The sequence below is a fragment of the Notamacropus eugenii genome, chromosome 4 (genome assembly GCF_028372415.1).
Source record: "Notamacropus eugenii isolate mMacEug1 chromosome 4, mMacEug1.pri_v2, whole genome shotgun sequence".
Lineage (NCBI taxonomy): Eukaryota > Metazoa > Chordata > Mammalia > Diprotodontia > Macropodidae > Notamacropus > Notamacropus eugenii.
The window spans coordinates 178,669,564-178,690,883 of NC_092875.1; the positions used below are offsets into that span (position 1 = coordinate 178,669,564).

The 21,320-nt window shown below is 38.8% G+C and overlaps 1 protein-coding gene across 3 annotated transcripts in view; it reads right to left on the reverse strand.

The window, feature by feature from the left end:
• The window catches only part of BLOC1S5 (biogenesis of lysosomal organelles complex 1 subunit 5), a 49,543-nt gene extending 30,010 nt beyond the window's left edge, over positions 1 to 19,533 (reverse strand). The window contains exons 1-3 of one of the 3 annotated variants that reach the window (XM_072603772.1): positions 19,273 to 19,533; positions 14,011 to 14,093; positions 7,190 to 7,319 (exon numbers count right to left, since the gene is read on the reverse strand). In XM_072603772.1, the coding sequence (XP_072459873.1) occupies positions 7,190 to 7,319; positions 14,011 to 14,093; positions 19,273 to 19,510 (451 nt within the window). In that variant the 5' untranslated portion in view covers positions 19,511 to 19,533. Of the gene's footprint in view, positions 1 to 7,189; positions 7,320 to 12,139; positions 12,215 to 14,010; positions 14,094 to 18,818; positions 18,920 to 19,272 lie in introns of those variants that run through there. The other 2 variants (XM_072603773.1, XM_072603774.1) reach the window with 2 other exon arrangements.
• Positions 19,534 to 21,320: the final 1,787 nt, after the last annotated feature.

Consider the following 21,320-nt stretch of genomic DNA (forward strand, 5'->3'; position numbering starts at 1 on the left):
GAATTTTTGGTCTTTTTTGTGTCATATGCTCCTTTCCTAGACTGATGAAACCTAAAGACCTCTTCTCAAAATGGTTTTAAATGCATAAAATAAAATATACAAAGAAAATCACTTACATGGAAAGTTAGAAAAATATCGAAAATAACAAATTTATGATAAAGTAATCTATCTAGATCATATGTAGCCTAGTAGCTATAGTAATTTTGGAGTACTGATGAATGTAAATGATATTTTGAAATCTCTGCCACACCTATAATGTGATATGAAAATATTAATTATTGGTGACAAAGTCACAGGTCAGTCAGTCAATAAGCATTTATTAAGCACTATGTGCCAGACCGTGTATTAAGCTCTATGGATGCAAAAGGGGCAAAAAATAGTCCCTGTCCTCGAGTCTCATGGGGGAGACAAGCAAACAAATATGTACAAATAAGCTCTATAAAGGATAAATAGGAAGAAGGAAGACATTAAAATTAAGAAGGGCTGGGAAAGACTTTTTGTAGAAGTAGGGTTTTAGTTGGAACTTAAAGAAAATTAGGAAATCTGGTAGGCAGAGACAAGAGAGAATATCCCAGGCATGCGGGACAGACAGAAATAATGCCCAGAGCTGACAGACTAAGAGTCTTGTCTGTGGAACAGCAAAAACACCAGTGTCATTGGATTAAAAAATACATGATGGGAAGTAAACTGAAAGAAGACTGGAAAGGTAGGGGGAGAGCTAGGTTATAAAGAAGTTTAAATGCCAAACCATTTTGTATTTGATCCTGGAGACAATTGAGAGCCACTGGAGTTTATTAAGTAAGTACTTGTACTTTAGAAAAATCACTTGAGTGATTGAATGGAGAATGGATTGGAATAAGGAAAAACGTGAAAGAAGAAGAATGACCAGCAGGCTATTGCAATAGTGCAAGCAGGAGGTAATGAGGCCTTCACCAGAGTATTGTCAATGTCAAAGGAAAAAAGGGGGTGAATTTGAGAGTTGTTGCAAAAATGATTGACAGGCCTTGGCAGCAGATTGGATATGGGGAATGAGAGATAAGAATCCAGGATGGTTCCTAGGTTGGGCACCTAAAGGACTGGGAAGATAGTGTTGGCCTCTATGGTAATAAGGAAGCTGGGAAGAAAAATGTTTTAGGGAGAAAGATAATGAATTCAGTTTTAGATATGTTGAAGTTAGGATATCTATAAGACATCAAGTATGAAATGTCTGGAAGGCAGCTGGAGATGTGAGATAGATGGAATAGTGCAAGACAGATAAAAATGAAAATCATTAGAATAGAGATGGTAATTAAATCAGTGGGAGCTGATGAGATCACCAAGTAAAGTAGTATAGAACAAGAAGAGGAAAAGCCTCAGTACAGAAACCTATGGGGCACCTGCAGCTATGGGGCATGACCTGGATGAAGATGCAGCAAAGGAGACTGAGAAGTGTTCAGAGAGGCAGCAGGAGAACCCAGTAGAGAATAATGTCATGAAAACCTATGGAGAACAGGTGGATCAACAGCATCAAAGGTTACAGGGAGATCAAAGAGAATGAGAATTGAGAAAAGATCATAGGATTCAGCAACTAAGATCACTGATAACTTTGGAAAAAGGAGTTTTGGTAGAATGTTGAGATTGGAAGTTAGACTATGAGGGGTTGAAAGGAGGGAAAATGGATAGAATACCAGGCCTGGAGTCAGAAAGACCTACATTCAAATCTGGCCTCAGACACTTACTAGCTGTGTAACCCTGGGCAAGTCACTTAAACCTGTTTGCCTCAATTCCTCATTTGTATAAATGAGTCGGAGATGGCAAACCACTCTAGTATCTTAGCTAAGAAAACCTCAAATGGAGTTATGAAGGGTCAGACCTGACCTAAATGATTTAGCAAGGATCAAATGAGGTTTTTTTGAAAATAAAGGAGATGTGGGCATATCTGTAGGCAGTAGGAAAGATAGTAGGCAGGGAGAGAATGAAGATAAGTGGGCGGAGCCTACAGAAGAGAAAATCTGTCAGAGGAGATGAGATACAATGGAATTGTTTATGCAGGCTGAAGGGTTAGTCTTGGAAGGAGTAAGGTCACCTCTTCATTCTCCGGAGACAAAGGTGAAAGAGAAGACAATGGCAAAAAGCGTATGAATAATATCAAGTGAAGAAGAGGGGAGAAGAAGCTCAAGACAAATGGTCCCAAGTTTTCTGTAAAATACGAGGCTACGTTCTTAGCTGAGAAGGTGGTGAGAGGGAAAGCCATGGGAGTTATAAGGAGGGATGAAAAGGTTTGGAGGAGCTCCTGTGGAGACTGGAAAAAGTGAGTCGATAAAGGAAGTATAGTAGGACTACCTAGCAGCAATGAAGGCCCAAAAGTTGAGATTATGTAACATAAGTTTATAGGGAACCTAGTCGGAATGATTTTATGATTTATTTTCTCCACCTTTGTTCAGTAGCACGGGTAGAAGAGCAAAGTCAGCAGATGGTAGGAGCAATCCAGAGCTGAGGCTTGACAGGACATAATCAGCAATAATAAGGGGGTCAGGGACTCAAGAGATAAGATTTACCAAAAGGGGTCAAATGGGGAAAAAGTGGCAAGAGCAAGGGAGAAGGCCTGTGAGAGAACTGAAGAGTTGTGATTACAGAATGGATGAAGTGTGGGGTTTGGCAAGGGAAGGCAGAGGGAGAGGTGGAAAGCCAACAGAATGTAGTTAGATAAGGAGATTTCAGATTTCTTAAACGCAGAGGTGGTACCTACGTGGGTGATGGCAAGATCAAGGTTTACTATCTTTGTGTGTGGTTGACAAAGTAAAGAAAGTAACTTGTAGACAACTGCCTACCAGGATTTTGATTGGATGCATGAACTTCAAAAGTAGAGAGAGGTTACTGAGTGAAGGAGGTAAGAGAAGAATATGGAAGTGGTAACGCGGAGCATGGAGTATTCCAATTCTTGTACCCTGACGTGAACCAAGAGGAATAAGTGAAGATGTAGATGGCACTGGGAAGGGTGTCCAAGGAGCTTGTGTCATCGGTGAGGAGTTAAGTTTCAGTGACAGATAGAAGACGGAAGGAATAGGTGAGGAAAAAATTTAGGATGAAGGTAAATTTGTTGCCTATGGAACAAGCATTCCAGAGGACACATTGGAAAGAGTAGGTGGCATGTGGTTAGAACTTTGGGGTGAAAGGGTTGAGGGGGGGATGGGAATAAGGCATCAGGTGTTGGGGGAGAGGGAAAGGGGTTTTGATGATGATCTATTAGGGTTCAGAATCACTGGGATGTATAAGGTATGACCAGGTGTAAGAATAAATGTTCATCACTGACTGGAAGGTACCACTCACTCCTCTTTCTAGAAGGCTGGAGATCAGTACAGCATGAGATGGAAGGCAAACGCTCAAACGAGAAGCCTCATTTCATTATTCCTATTCCCTCTGAAAAGAAGGCAGGAAATAATGCAGCAGGAGATGGAAGTCAAATCTGCACAGAAGGAAGTCCCATTCCCCACTGACTTTCTTCTTTCTCTTCTCTTCCAAGGACAGGCAGAGCAGAAGATGGAACGTCTGAGGTCAAAAGGAAGGTTGACCCTCTTTGCGCTGAGGATCTCCACATCAGAGCAGGAGGTGGAAACTGCCTTGTACTGGCAAAGATGGAAGTTGCTCAGTTGCTCTCTAGCAGCCTTCCCTCAGGAGATGCATGCAGCAGGAAATAGAAGGCTCTGTTAAAGGTCAAAGGAAGGTCCTGCTTCTCTTCTCAACTAAGGCAGGAGACTAGTGGATGAACTAGTGGGGGTGTGGGGGGGAGACAGCAGGAAGTGAAAATCTCATGGATGCAGGGGGATGTTAATTCAGGGCAAATTCAAGTTGGCCTGGCCCCTTGCCAGTTTCTCTCAGAGGACATCCACAGCAAGAGATGGAGGGTATGGTCCAATTTCTTATTAATACTGCTAATGCTATTATAATTTACTGCCTAAATTCATAATTGAATAAAATGTTAAATTTCAGTTTAAGTTTAGTGAAGATAATGATGTAATTTTTTTTCCCATCTAAATTCCTAGGACTCCTTAAACTTTGTCCACAGATCCATGGACATATACTCCAGTTTAAGAATTCCCGCTTTAAGATGTTGACCATGACATCAGAATTGCCACTACTCTAACAACTAAACAAATTAGTATATTTTAATGTGGCATCACCTCCATTTTAAAATGGTTCTGATTATTTGTATCCAGAACTTGTGATTTTATTGGCGTAATTTCATTGGTATATCCCAGCATCTGTGAATTCATCCAGGCACAGAAACCCTTCCCATTAATGCAGATTAGTGACTTCTTTATAATTTGTAGTTTTAGAGTTATCTTGGGGCAATAAGAAGTTAAGCCACATGCCCACAGTCACACAGCAAGTGCATGTCAATCATGTCTTGAACCCAGGTTTTACTAATTCCAATGCCAAAACTTTATTCATCACAAATACAGTCAGAAGAAGAATAATGCTATATAGAACCTCCACATCTAAAATATATATGTAACCCATATTTCAAGCTTGAGGCTTTCACGCTAGATTTTACTCAATGAGAGATAGAATGATGACCCACTGCATGTCTGGTGTAGAATAAAGTTGATGGAAGAGCACTGGAGATCAGTGATATTTTTTATTTCTCCTTTGAGAGAGGACATGTATGGTTCCAGACTCTTGGGAGAGTCATCTTTGCTGATGGTTCTCAAATCTATCTATTCTGCCCTAATATCTCTGTTCACCTTCAATCTCCAATCTCCAATGGCCTTTCAAACACCTCAAGTTGGATGTCCAGTAAACATCTTAAACTCAACATGTCTTTCTCCCTAAATCCTCCCCATCTCCTACCAACACCATCCTTCTAGTCCCTCGAGACTACACTCTAGGAATCATTCTCTATTCTGTTTTATCTCTCAACCTCATATCCAACCTGCTGCCAGGGTCTGTCAATTTCATCTCTGTAGCATCTCTCAAGTAAGTCCCCTTTTCTTCTTGACACTGATACCACTTTAGTGTAAGCCTTTATAACCTCACACCTAGACTGCTGCCATAGCCTGCTGATGAATGTTTCCCCACTCCAATCTGTTCTCCATTCAACCACCAAAGTGATTTTCCTAAAGCATAAGTTGGACAATGTCACCTTCCTACTCAATAAACTCCAGTGGCTCCCAACTGTCTTCAGGATCAAAGAAAAAATACTGTATTTGGAATCCAAACCCCTCCTACCATATTTCCAGTCTAATACCTTACTTCCCACCATGTATTCTCCAATCCAGTTATGATGGCTTTTCCATGAACAAAATACTCTATCTCTCAATAGAGTATTTTTTCTGGCTGTCTTCCATGCCTGAAATGTCTGCCCACTGACCTCCCAGGTTTCTTTTAAGTCTCAACTAAAATCCCACTCCCTAAAGGAAGCCTTTCTCAACCCCTCTTAATTGTAGTACCTTCCCTCTGTTAATTATTTCTATCCTATTTCTATTTAACCTGTACATAGCTACCTTTTCTCTCTCTCCATATATATATATATACATACATACATACATACATATGTGCATGTATGTATTGCTTGAATGTGGTCTCTTTTATTAGACTGTAAGCTTCCTGAGAGTAGAAACTGTCTTTTGCCTCTTTTTGTATCCATAGTGCTTAGCACAGTGCCTGACACATAGTTGATGCTTAATAAATACTGACTGATTGACCAATTCCAGACATCTGGAGAGACACACATAGATTTTGGAAGGAAGAAATATAGAGATAAGCCCCCTGGGTGAGCTTAGTTGAGTTATCTCATTTCCATTTTAGTGTTCATTCATTCTGTGTATTTTCTGGTATATTCTAATCTGTATAATTTCTCTGATTTCTGTTTGCTCCCTGCTTAGATAAATGGGCTTACTCACTATTCATCATGATGGTCTAGCATTTGGGAAGGAGTTAAACCTGTGATTATAAGTTATAAGTCTCCCTTTAAGAGACAGTGATCCAGTAAGCCAGTAGCTTTGTTGCTTTTGAACCTAGAATTCATTCCCCAAGATCCACAATACGGTGGTATGGGGATGGCATACAGATATATCTGGAATCTTGCCCACCCTTCTCCAAGGAAAACTTTGATTCCTGCCTGGAGGGCAGTAGGAGAAAGGGTCATAAAGCTAGCTACATTGTTTTCCTCTGAGAGATGGAGGGGTGGTGGGGGAGAACAGACTGGAAATGTATCTCTCTGCCCCAATCTTATTTCCTAAATATTTCTGGTACAGAGCAATGGAAATCTTTAAAGTTTAAAAGCTACAAAGTTGCTAGTTTTCTTGGTTGCTCTCTCTTAAGGATAGAGGGTTACACCCCATATACATGCAGACTCAACTCCTTCCCACCAAATACTAATGACATAAATGATCATCACAAACAGTGAATACAAAGTAAACTCATTCTTGCAAGCACAGAGCAAATAGAAATCAGTGAAGTTCTACAGATTAGGATATATCAGAAAATACAGAGTGAATGAGTTCTCCCACCATAAGTGAGATATTTCAATTCAACTAGAAAAGAGATTCTACTCTTACTCGAGGGAAAAATATTCATTAAGTGTCTAGGGAGACTATTCTCTTGTTTTAGGACAACTTTTTTTTTTAAACAGCTGGAGGACATCTCTCTGATTCTTCTTTTTAATGATGTTTCCTTGTACATGGGCATTATTTATTGTAACTAACCATGAATAGTCTGAATGTTCTGACATATGAATAGGAGACATTATGATCCTGGTTTGTTCCTATATTATTAGGGGTTTTTCCCCCATTTTTATAAATAAATCTTTTCATTCAAAGAAAGAAACAAAATAAATGATTTAACATGCTTTATTCTCTTCTTGACTAAAATAAATATCTTTAACATTTTTGTGTACTGGAAACAAGTATAACAGACATAAGAAAAATGTACAAAATCTAACAGTCCAACAAATATTTTCTCTGTAACCTCATACTATTTAATAACACAATTCTAATAATACTGATAACAATATCATAACATTCACCATTTAGCACCTACCTCTTTGTGACACAATTTCGCTAGTCTTTACCCTTAATAAAAGCCTTTCCTCTTTTGAAACAGAATCAAAAGGAAAGCACATAGAACTAGAAGAGAAAACACCAAGACATAACTGTTGGCATTATACTCCTCAAAAATTAATTTAAAAGACAAATACTTGCTGGCTTACATCTCTGGAGAGTTTGGCTCAGGTAATCCTGCATTGTTTCTGTACATTTAGGAAGAATCTGTTCATTTGTCTCTTGGATTACATTCTTCAAATTCTCAAGAACTCTCACTTCTCGGAGACCCCGTTTTTCCTATTCAAAAATGAAAAGGTAAGTTACTACCATATAAGTTGTTTGAAATCTTAGAAGTGGGGTTCTTAATCTAGGGTCCATGATCTAAAAAAATTATCATATTTCAATATAAATTAATTCCTTGTAATCCTATTTTTTATGTATTTAAAAACATTCTTCTGAGGATCTATAACCTTTACCAGAATACCAAAGGATTTGTTACACAAAAAAGGTAAGTGCCTTAGACTCTATTTTCTAAGAGTTCATACATTCTTCTTTTCAGTCACTACTTCAATTTATGCTACATTTATATTTTATATACTTACATATGTACATATAATCTTCTTGCTGAAATGTAAACACCTTTTGAGCGAGACTATTGCTCTTTTCCTAAATGTAAAGGTTGATGGTAAAAGTAGTTTGTTAGAAACAAATAGCTATTAAAAACATGGCTTTACAGTATACTACTATAAGTTCCAATTCTCAACTATAATTTGGAGTAAGCAGAAGGTAAGGAAGACCTAAGCTCTTATTTTTGCAGATTAATTATTTGAATAGGAAGAGAACTAATGTCTCCTCAACTATAAAACAATAAGAAAGCTCAGAAGACCAAATCAGCTCCCATCAAAGGGCATTCACTGCAGTAGAACTTGGAATCCTACTCTTTCCAGCTGCCCCTTAACATGTATTCATTCATTCCTTACTTACCGAGTGTTTACTATATTCAAAGAACTGTGCTAGGCAGGATAGAAGAGGATACAGTTCCTATTCATGTCACTCCCCCGATTCAATAAACTCCAGTGGCTCAGAATGAATGCAACCGAGTCTGTTTAGCCCACTACACCTAGGTAGCCCCAAGACCTTGATAATGTTTCATCTTCACATACCATCCAATCACCCACCTAGGTCATCTTGCCCTGCTTGCCAGAACATGTGGGCATCCTCAATTTCATTCTTTGTTTTCAATCTTTCACCCTGAATACAATATTCAAATCAAGAGTAATACTACTTCTGTAAGGGGTGAGTGTCAACTGCCTGCCTTATAGCCTCACTTACCATCCTAGTGAATTCCCAAATCAAGACTCCCTTCCCTGACCATTACTTCCCTATATGTGCTGTTTTCTCTGATTAAATGTAAACTATTTGAGCAAAGGTCAATCTTATTTCTTTATTTGTTTTCCCAGTGACAGGTACATATTAAATGCATTCATTCCCTATGGCCTCAAAGGTCAAAAACAACTCCTCTATTTGGCATTGAAAGCCCTTTTCAATCAGGCTTAAATCTATCTTTCCAGCCTCAATGACTACTTCCCTCTGAATACGTTACAGCCCAGCCAACAGACTTCTCTCCTCTCTCTCTCCCTGCCACGTCCAGGCCTTTGAACAGGCTCTTCATCGTGCCTGAAATGCACTCCCTCCTTTATCTATGCCTCTCTGGAATCCCTAGTTTCCTTGAGAGCTTAACTCAAACACCAATTTCTAAACTGAGATCTTCCTTGATTCTTCCTAGCTACTAGTTTCTTCCTGAAAATTAACCTGTTTGTACAGTATTTTGAATACACTTGTAAATGTTAACCTCTTTAGAATGGAGGATACTTAAAGGGGAAAGACTGTTTCATTTTTGTCATTTATTCCCAGTGCCTGGCACAATGCCTGGTACATAGCAGGCTTTTAGTAAATGAATATGATTACTCAAGAAGCTTAAATCTGGCATAAGTATGTGTATATGGAAGTTTGCATATTTTTTATTACTGAATATGTGTTAATGTTGGTATGTTTTAGAAAAGAACTTGAACTAAAATAATAGCTCCATGAAAATACCCCTTAAAAAATGAAGTTTAGTCATTTGCAGATTTTTTTTGGTCTATACTTACAATTTTATCACTGAGCATATGGAAAAATCCTTCTACAGATGTAGGTAGGTTGATAACATCTCAAGACCAACTTATGGTTTTAAAGAGTTGCCTGGAGTCACTGAGAGATTAAAGTGACTTTTCCACTTTTTCACAAGTATGTATCAGGCTTCAACTTAGATTTTCTGATTACAAATTGGCTCTCTGGCTACTATACCATAAAGCCTGTCAGTTGTATGTGGATTATACTCCAAGAATGTAAATAGGAAGATTAAACTGATTTCTCATTAAACTAATTACAGTAACAAGTTACTTCTATAAAGTTATTAAGGCAATCCTAGTTCTTTATATTACTTGGAGGTACTATGAAGAAGGGGTAAAAATTGATCTAAATGATTTAAATTTTTCCTTCTATCAAGAATTAGCCAGCTAGACAGAAACTAAATCTAATATGTATCCACCTACCTGGCATCTATAACTACATACTGCATGTTAAGAAGTAATCAAATAGATAATTCTAGCAAGTTGTTTTTCCCCCCACTGTGCACTAGAAATAGAAGGTTACAATTGTGAACACAGTCCTCTCTAGATCACAGATTTTTATGCCCTTGCTTCATTTTTCCTATCTTTTAAATTTCAAATTAAAGTCCTTTTCCAGAAAAGTTTCCCTAATCAAGCAAATCTCCTCTCTAACTCATCAATAAACCTCCTCAAAGTTGAAATTACAATGCTTATCTGAATATTAAAATGATGACTTTTTCTCCTTCATTTGTAGTATTTTCACTTGAAAGACTTCAAACAACTAGAACAATGATATGAATCCAACAAGAACTTCACATATACCTTCTAGCACTTAGAACAGTGCCTCCAGAGTAGGAGCTATGTTTTTGATTGCTCGATCAATTAATAAATAGGTCCCTCCTTATGTATAAGAAAGGAGAAAATGAAATCTCCTCAAATGCTGGAAGATGAAGTCACAGAAAAATGAAGCTTATTGCACTTTTACTGAGTGATAACTAGATAAAGATCTATCAGCAGAATGTTCACCATAAAAAAGCTAAGAAGTTCTAAAACTCTGTTGATAACTTCTAAGGGAACCAATGTGAATAAATATACATTTAGCCAGGAGAAAGGTTGATCATTTTTAAAAGTAGGGAACACAAAAGCATAGTAGAAACATGTATAGCAGAACCCTTCCAATTCTCTAGTAAATACTGCCACCATGTGGTATATACTTCCTTCTATTAATTTCTATTGGAAATGCTGACATACATAAATAGGAAAAATGAGAACTATATATAATCATCTATCAATCTGACTTGTCCATAAACCATGGATCACATGGATTGCTTGACTATTGTACTATACTTTTAAAATTAGTTAAAATGACACAGCAATGATTACAATCATGAACAATAATGTTTTTTTTCTTCAACCTCAAGCACCTCTTACAAAAGCCCCACAAATTATAATGAAGTATATTAGAGACTAAGATCAAAGTTTTCTAAAAGTTACATATAAACCTTAAGGTTCCATAAAAATTTCTATTTTTTTCTTCTAACAGAAGAAAAACAGAAAACACAGTTGAGTCGGATGGGAAATGAAATTTGTAATAATTCAGAGGGAAGGCCAGTCTTAAATTTAGAAAATCCAAATGTTTATTTAAAAAAATGCAGTTTTACTACATTTATGCACATGCAATAATAAACTCCCTCCACCAAGGCAGTTTTTACAAGCCTTTTCATTCCTTTTCAAGGCTCCCATGGCTCCCTATACCACCCTCGCACCCCCAGCTGAGAAGTTTGCCTCATTATTTTACTGAAAAAAATTGAGGACATTTGCCAAGAGCTTCCTGTTCTCACCTACTCCTTAGCTCACATCACTCAGACACCTTCCTCCATCATCTCCTCCTTTACTCCTGTCTCACATGAAGAGGTGGTCCTTCTCCCTGCCAAGGGAAACTCTTCTATATGTGCCTTCACCCCTCATGGTTAAACTTGAGAAAGCTGTCTGCAGTTGATGCCTCCACTTCCTTTCCTCTTACTCTCTTCTAAACTTTTGACAATTCTGTTTCCATTCTCAACATTCAGCTGAAATTGCTTTCTCTTGAGGGATCAAGGATGTTTCAATTGCCAAACACGGTGGTCTTTACTCAGTCTGTACTTCTTGACCCCTCTGCAGCCTTTGACACTGTTCATTACCTTCTTCTCCTCAATATCCTTTCCTTCCTGGGTTTTTTGGGAACAGGGCATACATATCCACTACCACTGTGAAGATACTTTCTTAAGTGTTAAAAGTATACCCTCTTTAGTAAGCATCCCCCTTACAAACATATTTTCACCAGTCAATATCAAGCACCTACTGTGTACCAATCCTCGTGCAAAGCACTGGGGATATTAAGGAAAGGAAAAAAACAGTTCCTATTCTCAAGAAACTCACAATCTAAGAGGGGACACAACATTCAAACAACTATGCACAAATAAGATACCTATAGGTTAGATTGTAGATAACCTCAAAGAGGAGGCACTAAGATTAAGGAAGAATGGAACAGCTTCTTGCAGAAAAGTAGGATTTTTAGCTGAACCTTGCAGAGAAACCAGAAGGTAGGGATCAGGAAGGAGAGAGCTCTAGGCAAGTGTTGAGAGAAGCTGCCTATTTTACAGGTTTTCATCCTGTTACTGACTCATTTCAGTCATGTCCCACTTTTCATGACTGAATTTGGAGTTTTTGTGGCACAGACACCAGAGTGGCTTGCTATTTCCTTCAGTTTATTTCAGACTAGGAAACTGGGGCAAACAGGATTAAGTGACTTGGCCAAAGTCACACAGCTAGTAAATGTCTGAGGTTGGATGCGAATTCAGATCTTTTGGTCTCCAGGTCAGGTACTCTATCCACTTTGCCACCTACTTGCATCATGCTCTAAAATTTAAGGCAATGGTTCCCAGGCTTTTCTAGTGACAGTATGGCATAGTAGAGTGTTGGACTTACAGTAAGAAGATCTGGATTCAAATCCTGTATCATACATTCTCTATGAGTCACTTAACCTCTCTGGGTCTCAGTGTTCTATTTATAAAATAAAAAAAAAAGCAATCTGTATGAGTAGTACCAATCTAACAGGGTTACTGTGAAGTTCAAGTGAGACAAAATATGTGAAGTAATTAGTAAACTTTACAGTATTATATAAATGTCAGGGTTTTGTTTTTTTTTTGACTAATAAAGATCTTTTTTAACAAAAAAATTCACAGTTCTTGACAGGATAGCAGGTTTGCTTAGTATTCACTGACGAAGAAAATAACGGCCAAATAACAAGTGCACATGTGAACTAACAGACCTCCTGAAATAACTGCGACCCACAAGTTGTTTTAAGTTATAATTCTTTAAAGTGAAGAATGCATTAGAAAATTAATACTTTTAAGTAATTATCATTTAAAATGAAAATGTACAGGAAGGATAAAAGAATATGAAAAAAGCACTTCAGAAGAAATGCAAATGATCAACACCAATATGAAAAAAAGTTTCATATCACTAAAAAGAAATGCAGATTAAAACAATTCTGAAAGTTAACCTCATACCCAGCCAATTGGCAAAGATTAAAAAAAAGAAAAAATCAATATTGGAGAGACTATAAGATGACAGACACTATGTTGGTGGATATGTGAATTGGTCCAAACACTGCAGAAAACAATTTGGGAACTATGTGAGAAATGACAATAGCCATTAAATTGTTCATAAGTTTGGATTCAATGATGCCAACAAGTAGAGGAGATCAATGACAGAAAGGTCTCACGTATAACAAAATGTTCATACTGACACCCTTTGTGGTGCAGAAAATGGAGGTGGAGCAATAAGTAAGAAATGATATAAGAATGTTCTGTTACATTCATATACCAATATATATGTTCAGTCATTTATTTCTTAGTACATGAGCACCTACTTTGTTTCTAGTCTTTTGCTATGGAAAAAGACAGTGAATAGAGAGTTAACATCAGTCAGGAAGATATTTTGTCTGACACTGCTTGGGTAATGCTGGACAAATCCTTTAACATCATAGTAACTGGAGTAAGTCTCTAAGCCTTTGAAAGGAAGGAAGGAGATAACAATTCAGAAGAACTTAGGAAGACTTTATATGACATAGATCAATGTTGGCAAAACCAAAAAAATATACAAAATGACCATAACAATGTAAAAGAAAACACTAAAATCATCAGAAGTAGAGGTGAATTCAATGAACAATTAATCAAGAGAATCAAAAGATCAAACAACTATGGAAGAAAACATAAAGGTCATCTAGTCCAATATTCTCATTCTACATTTGAGGAAAATGAGGCCCAGAGAGGTTAAGTGAGTTACCCAAAAACATGCAGTTAAAAAGTGGGAGACCAGACTCAGAGTCTCAAGACTGTGACTCTAAGTATGACATTCTTTCCATGGCACTGCTCTGCCCTAGAGTTTTATGATGAAATTTAATTTTCTCTTTTCCACAGAAGGCAAAAACTATTAGTAGGGCATAAAGCATATGGTAAATAATAGTAAATGTACTGGTCTGTGTTTCTTTTCACCACAGGGTTTCTGGAAGGTGAGGAAAGGAAGAGAGGTGTACTGATTGGAAAATGTCAGCATTATTTTTTCCAGTATAAATAAGGTTTTTTTAAAAAAGAAAATACTTTAAATAATACTTTTGAAGTATTCAAATATTGTTGACCTATTTATTCTATATTTTTAAAGGTTTTATTTTCTACCATGCTGTGGACATAAGAATTGAGCTTGGGGAATTAAAACTTAGGGAGTTTCCCTCCAATTCAGAATTCTAACCAGTAATTGGTATTTTTAATCAAAATATTTCAAAAATAAATACTCACTTCAAATTCTTTCACAAAGTAACGTGTTTCTCCTTGAATAATTGGTCGATGATCTAATAGCCTAGAATGAATCTCTCCCAGATCTATAAAGACAAAATAAGTCAGGTTATTGGTAATGTGTGTGAACAATGGAAAAAAGCACTGTATTAGGAGTCAGAGAATTTGGATTCAAACCTCAATTTTATTCCCTAATTACCAATACGATTTTGATCAAGTCACTTAATCCCTGTGAGCATCAGTATCCTCATCTACAAAATGAGGGAGTTAGCCTAGATCAGTGGGGTCAAACTCACAAAGAAACAGCCTTAGTGCCACATACTGACTTAAAAAAACAAACACACATATTAACGTTATCGATGATCCATTGTATTTTAATTTATTTTGTTAAATGTTTTATTTTGTTAAATTTATTTTCTTATAGTTATTTTACTATAAATTTATTCTGTTAAATGTTTGCTAAAATGTTACTGTAATCTGATTTGATTGTACTTGAAGTGTTGAGGCAGAAATGACATCTCTGTATTAGATGACTCCTAAGTCCTTTTTAGCTGTAAATCTAGATACTATTCCTAGCTAGAAGTAATGCCACAAGCTTTTTTGTTTGAAATTTCTTCTAAAACTTCTATGATTTAGGAAAAGTTACAAGAAAGTAACAAGAAAGTTCAAGAAAGTTATAATTTAGAAATTTACCTGTCATCTACAGGTCAACTTATTCATTCTATATTTTTAACAAGTACAAGGCCTAACCTGAAATTTCTAGAGAAACTGAATTATTAAATACAGTTAAATGTTGATCAGTGCTATGTGTTTCACAAATAAGTCCTCAGACTGATTAATCTGTACTTGGTACAACTTCCTCACTAGTCTGTCTTTCAAAAAGCACTTATTGCTTACTATGCGCCAGGCAATGCGCTAAGCACTGGGGATGCCAAAAAAGGGTAAAAGCTTCTCTTCAAATCCCAGCCCTAAATACTGCTTTTCAAACTGCTCTTCCATTAGACTTTTCTTTTTTCTTTTGATACTATTGCTTACCTCCCTGCTCCTAAGTATTTTTCCTCCTTCTCTTCTGTGGCACTGTCCACTCCTGATTCTTCTACTTGATTGTTTCCTCTCAGTTCCTTTTTTTCTGGCTAATTTTCTCCAGTAAGTGTAGCTATCACCCAAACTTCAATACTGGACTTTTATTATTTTCTCTCTTTATCCTCTCCCTTACTGATCTTTTCAACTTCCAAGGGTTCAATTAGCACCTCTGAAGGTAATTCCTAAATCTATATACCCAGTCTCTACTGTACTACTATTTTGTCTCCAAATACCTGCTAGAAAGATATACCTGTATGTTCTGAAGGTATTCAAACTCAACATGTCCAAAACTGAATTTACCATTGTCTACCCTAAACCTGCCCAACCTCCAATGTTCTGGTTTTGATGCAGGACACCATCATCCTCCCAGTCACTTAGGTTCATAATTTCAGTCATTTTCATTCTTCCTCTCCTTCACCTCCAAATCAGTTATCAAGTCCTATCAATTCTACTTTCACAGTGCTAGCAATGCCATTTCCTAGTTCAAATTCTCATTGTCAATTGTCTAGTCTACTGTAATATCCTACCAACTGGTCTCCCTGTTGCCAGTGTTCTTTACAATCCATCTCGTGAACAGTGGCTAAAATATTCTACCTAAGGCATAGGTCCAACCATGTCACTGGCTTGCTTAAAAAATGCCTTAGTGTTTTCCAATCACTTCTAGGATGAAAAAAAAAAATGTGTTCTTACCCTGGCATCAAAGTCCTTCACAATCTAGCTGAACTTCCTTTTCTAGGTTCCTTTTATAATAATCCCTTTCTACCCACTTTAAATTCCAGAAAACTAGTATTAAATGAATTTTCCTAACATTTCCTAACTCAAAGAGCTATCTTCTACCTTCCTGCATTCACATAAACATCCACAAAATCTGGCATAAACTTCCACCTCATTGCCAACTTTTACATTTATTTTCTTCCAAAGCTCAGCTCAGGGGCTATCTCCCCAAAGCCTTTCCTGAACCCCCTGTTAAAATGCTCTCCCTCTTCAAACACCTCCTTTGTCCCCTCACTTGTTACCTGGCATTATACTTATACCACAGACTGTATGTGTTGTACTCTCCTTACTATATCAGAATGCAAAAACCTTTAAAGACTGTTTCATCGTTTTCTTTGTATACTCAACACCTACTACATTGCCTTGCACATAATAGGCACCCAACAAATATCTGTTAAATTGAATAGATCCTTACAGTCCTTTAAGCACACTATTCTCATTTTACAGGTGAGGAAACTTCAGGTTCAAAGAACTGTGAATTGTCCAATACCTCATAATTAATATGTCAGAGTTGGGATCAAAACTCAGATCTCTACTGACTTAAAGTCCAGGATTTTCTGTACTACCTATCCCAAAGAACACACAAACAAAGACACACAAAAATAACTCTTCTGGCATTTTTTAACTGTAGTCTTCCATAGGTATATATAAAAACATATATATATTCTAATACTTTTATGGAACTGTAAATTCATTCATATGGATACTCCCTTTGATCAAGTAGGTTTGCCATCAATTCCTGCCCATCCTGTACACCTTGTCCATATCCTTTCATAAATTCATCACTGGAAGTCCACCTAACATGCTGGACTCCCTTCCTCAATTTCCTCTGAGATTTCAGGGATAACAATAAGAGCAAGCAGATTATTTATAATTTATCCCTTGTTTTCCCTAAGTAAGTAGCCCTCCTATTTACTAGCTATACTTTCCTTATAAGGTACTAGAGCCTGCTCATATGCTGATTCTCTTCTCTATTTCCCCTCTGGTAATTCTCAACTTTAATTATTCAAGGGGTTCCAAATGCCAGAGGTGAGGGAGAATGATCCAGACATAAGGCCAACCTGTATAAATGTAGAATTCTGAAACAATGGCAAGGCTGCCAGTTTGGCAAGAACATAAGATACCCGAGGAGGAAGTAACGTATAATTGTCCTGGAAAGGTAGACATAAGTCAATTGTGAAAAGCTTTAAATGTCAAACAGAAGACACTGTATTTTATCCTAATCAACAGGAAATCTGTACCATCTTGAACAGGACAGAAGAGAAAATGATCAGACCTGTGCTTTGGGAATATTTATTTGGCAGCTATAAAGACTATCAATTAAGAGAGAGCAATATAATGGAAAGGGCATTAGGCAATGCCTAATGGAGTTAGAGGATCAGGATTCTGAGCAAATTCTACACGTACAAACAGAATTCATTAGCTTTCTCCCCTCCTTCTGCCCCAACCTTCTCTTTCCTACTTCCCTATTACTGTCAAGGGCATCACCATCTTCCCATTCACCTAGGCTCAAAATCTCATTGTCATACTCGACTTTTCACTCACACTTATCCTACATATCCAGATTGCAACCTTTACAACATCTCTCACATGTCCCTTTCTCTCTATTCACAAACTACCACCCTTTGATAAGCTTTATCATCTCTCACTCACCTGTTCTTTTACAATGACCCTCTAATTGGTCTACCTGCCTTGTTTTTTCTTACTCCAATCCATCCTCCATTCAACTGACAAAATGATTCCTAAAACAAAGTTCTACCCTCATCACCCAACATGCCACTCAACACCTTCCAAGGGCTCCCCTATTTCCTCTAGGGTCAAATACGCGTTGCATATTAACTCCTTCAAACCTGGACCCTTTCTACTATTTAGTCTTCTTATACTTTACTTTCCTCCATATATTCTTTAAAATCCAACTATACTGGTCTTGTTCCTCATACAGGAGACATTTTATTCCATTAACTGTCTTTTCACTGGCTGTCCCCCATTCCTCTCCAATGCTATACCTCCTCATTTCTATCTTCTATTTTCTCTGGTTTCTTTAAAGTCTATGTTCAAATCCCCCTTTCTGCAAGAAGCCTTTTCCATCTACTCAGAGGAGGGATTTCTCTGAGATCACCATCCATTTACATCTTAGTGCAGTTTTAAGCCTTAAAAATTTCAGAGGTATAAGTGCTACAAGTTTTTTTTAAAATAAAGTTTATTTAAATCTATATTACATTTATTGTTTTGTGAATTTTTAATACACTTTTAATTTTAATTTTATAGATGACACTTCTCAGATCAGTGGATTGGTAGATGTCCTCTTGCTCAGCCATTTCCATCACTGATCTTTTCCCATTAGAACAGACAATTGTTCTGTATGCATCAAAATTTCTTTCATTGGATAATCTTAATAAGGCTAGCCCTTCAAATGTCATTCTTTCAGTCGTTCAATTTGAAATATAAAATTCAGAAGTGAACTAGAGCAACATGAACACAAGATTTGAGTACTGTTGAATTAAATCACTATTTTAAAATTTAACCAATCACTGAATGTGAAGTCACTGTGGACAAGAGCCCTGGGTTTGGTGTTCTGTTTGCCTGGTACGCAGTAAGCACTTAATTGCTTGTTGGCTGACTGACTTCTAATATTTGCTACCTGTGTCACTTTGGGTAAATCACTTCCCCTCTCTAGACCTGTTTCCTCCACTATAAAACGAGAGACTGGGATTAGAAGGCTTCCCAGGCCCCTTCCAGCTCTAAGTCCATGAACCCATGGAAGGTGGGCTGGACCCAGGTTCTGAGAACCAGAATGGTGTCTGTCTAGGAGAAAGAGCACTTGGCAACTGATCAAGTGAGATAATACATATATACGTATATAAGTAATATTGTATTTTTATATTATCTCATCACAGTACATTATACATACTACCATACTCAATACAGATAACGGATGAGCACGACATACGCACACGTCATTTAGCAGCTGAACACTGGGGAGCAGGGGCTCTTTTGCCCTTCTCGCTCTCAGCACAGCGCGAGGCACACACAAGGCGCTTGATCATCACAGCGGCGGACGGTCTGCAGGAGCGCCTGAGGACGCAGCGCGGAGGGGAGGGGACGAGAGGCCGACCCCTTGCTGGACGTCTCAGGCCCGAGCGGTCCCACCCTCGGACCAGGGCAGAAACTAGCGGGGCTCCCGGGGAGGCGGCCGGGAGGGCGGGGCTCTCGGGGACGAGTGCGGGACGGGGGCGGGGGGCGCCGCAGCAGACTGGGGGTGGGACTGGGGGCCGCGCCGGGCCTGGGGTGGGGAGGAGCGGCTTTCCTCTCACCACAGCTGGGAGGCCGCAGGGGTTCGGGGCCTGGCCTGGTCCTCCGGGCCGAAGAGGTGGACGGTGGGGAAGGGGAGCCCTGACCACTCCTTACCCTTGATAATGAGGTGAACTGGCGAGCTCGCCGGCCCCTGCGAGTCTCGTTTCTTGCCTCCCACTGGGACCGAGGCAGGGGCGGCAGCGACCTCGCTCCCCGCAGGGGGCTCGGTCCCTCCGCCGCTCATCCCGACTAAGGAAGAACAGCCTCCCCGGCGCGCGCACTGCGCTTGCCCAGCTCGCTCACACCTCGGGGCTTCGGGCAGAATCCCACTTAGGTCTTTATTTGACGTCATCCTCGGGCGCCCGGGCCCGCTTGAAGCCGAGCAGGAGACGGTGGCAGTAGGGAGCTCGCGGCTCCAGGAGGGAACTGGGGGCGGTGAAGCCGGAGCTGCCATGATGAGTTAGGGCAGGGGCGGCGGGAGGTGAAGCTGCTGGTGGTGTGTGCGACTGGGGAACCGGGAAAGGGGGTGCGTTCTGGAAGGTTTGACCCAGTGAGAGGTACAGAGACATGCGCAGAGCGAGCAGAGAGACAGAGACAGAAAGCCAGAGGAGAGAAACAGAGACTTGCTCAGAGCCCGAAATGCTTCAGCAGCCGTGGGACCTCTGCCAGTGTGCCTCGCTTTCCTTATCTGTAAAATGGGGATAATAACGGCACCTACCTCGCAGTGTTGTGAGCCTCAAATGACATAAAGCTTATAGTTTATTTATTATATTTTATAAACGACATTTAAAAAGCACTTAGCCCAGAGTAAGCTATGTTAATGTTAGCATTAGTATTCATTGTAAAGTGTTTAGTACGACGCCTGGCACAGAGTAAGAGATATATAAATATTATTGTTATAATAATCATCGCCACCCTCGTCATCATTATTAATTATTACAGACAGAGCTTGTTAAGAGCGGAAAAGAATACCAGACTCAGCCCCGACATTCAGTATCTGCTTGACTTTGGGCAAGTCCCTGTCCAGGTCTCACTTTCCCGTCTGTCAAGGGAGAGAGCTGGACTAGACATTCTGGTACCGCAGTTGAAGAGCCGCTGAAGGGGCTGAGCCTGGCACAAGCCTGAGAAGCTCCGGACTAGATAACCTAGCCCAGTTGTATCCTTCTGTAGTCCTGCAGGGCAAGTTCACGACTAAATAAAAAACAATAAAAACGAATAGATCTAGCTATCATGCGGTGGTTTTCACCAGCATTTAGGTAATGTCCTTGGACTCTTTGTAGGTTTGTCTGTAGGTCTATATGGACTCTGAAAATACAGCTAGTGTGGAATTATAATAGTTTATTTTTGTAAAGTCACTTTACAATTTACTGAACACTTTCACACGTGTTGTTTCACTTAATCTAGACTACCTGCTAAGGTAGTTGGGAAAGTTGTTATCTTGGTCCTGGAAATAAAGAAAGGAGTACTTTGTCATTTTGATTTTCCTAAGAGGTCACAGCTTGTAAGTTAGAATGAGAAAATAAGCCTTTCTGATAAAAGCTGTCCACTTATTTCCCCTAACTCCCCATTTTCAATGACTTCTTATTACCTTTTGGATTAAATAGAATTTTTTTTCTGCCTGGCATTTAAAGCTGTTGTTGTTCAGTCATGTCCAACTCTTCCTGACCCCATTTGGTTTTCCTGGCAGAGATACTAGAGTGGTTATTTTCTGCATACTTGATTAACTCCTATGGTTTATGCCCATATCCTTGAACATTGCAAGTTAAGTTACCTGCTTTGTGACCGCATCCCTAAATTGTTTTGTAAAGAACCAACACACCTGCTTTCCCTTCCTGACATCCTTCCCCGTAGTTAACTGACCTCATAAGAGCATACCTCACTCCTAGTTGACTTGTGTATAAAAGTCCCCTTGTCCCCTATCTTTTCTTCAGTTGCTAGTCTTTCTTCCAGGACTAGCTCTCTACTTTTGTGTCAATAAAGCCCTCCTGACTAGGACAATCTATCCCCTGAATTCTTTCCTGACAACCAGACTCCAAAGCTCATCTACCTTGATGTGAAACATGGTCTGGTCTGAGACCTGCTAGTTATAGTGGGCTAAAACACAACCCCAGAGCAAGCTTTCCAAAACTGAGTGAAGTTAACTGCCTCAGGGATTTCCAAAG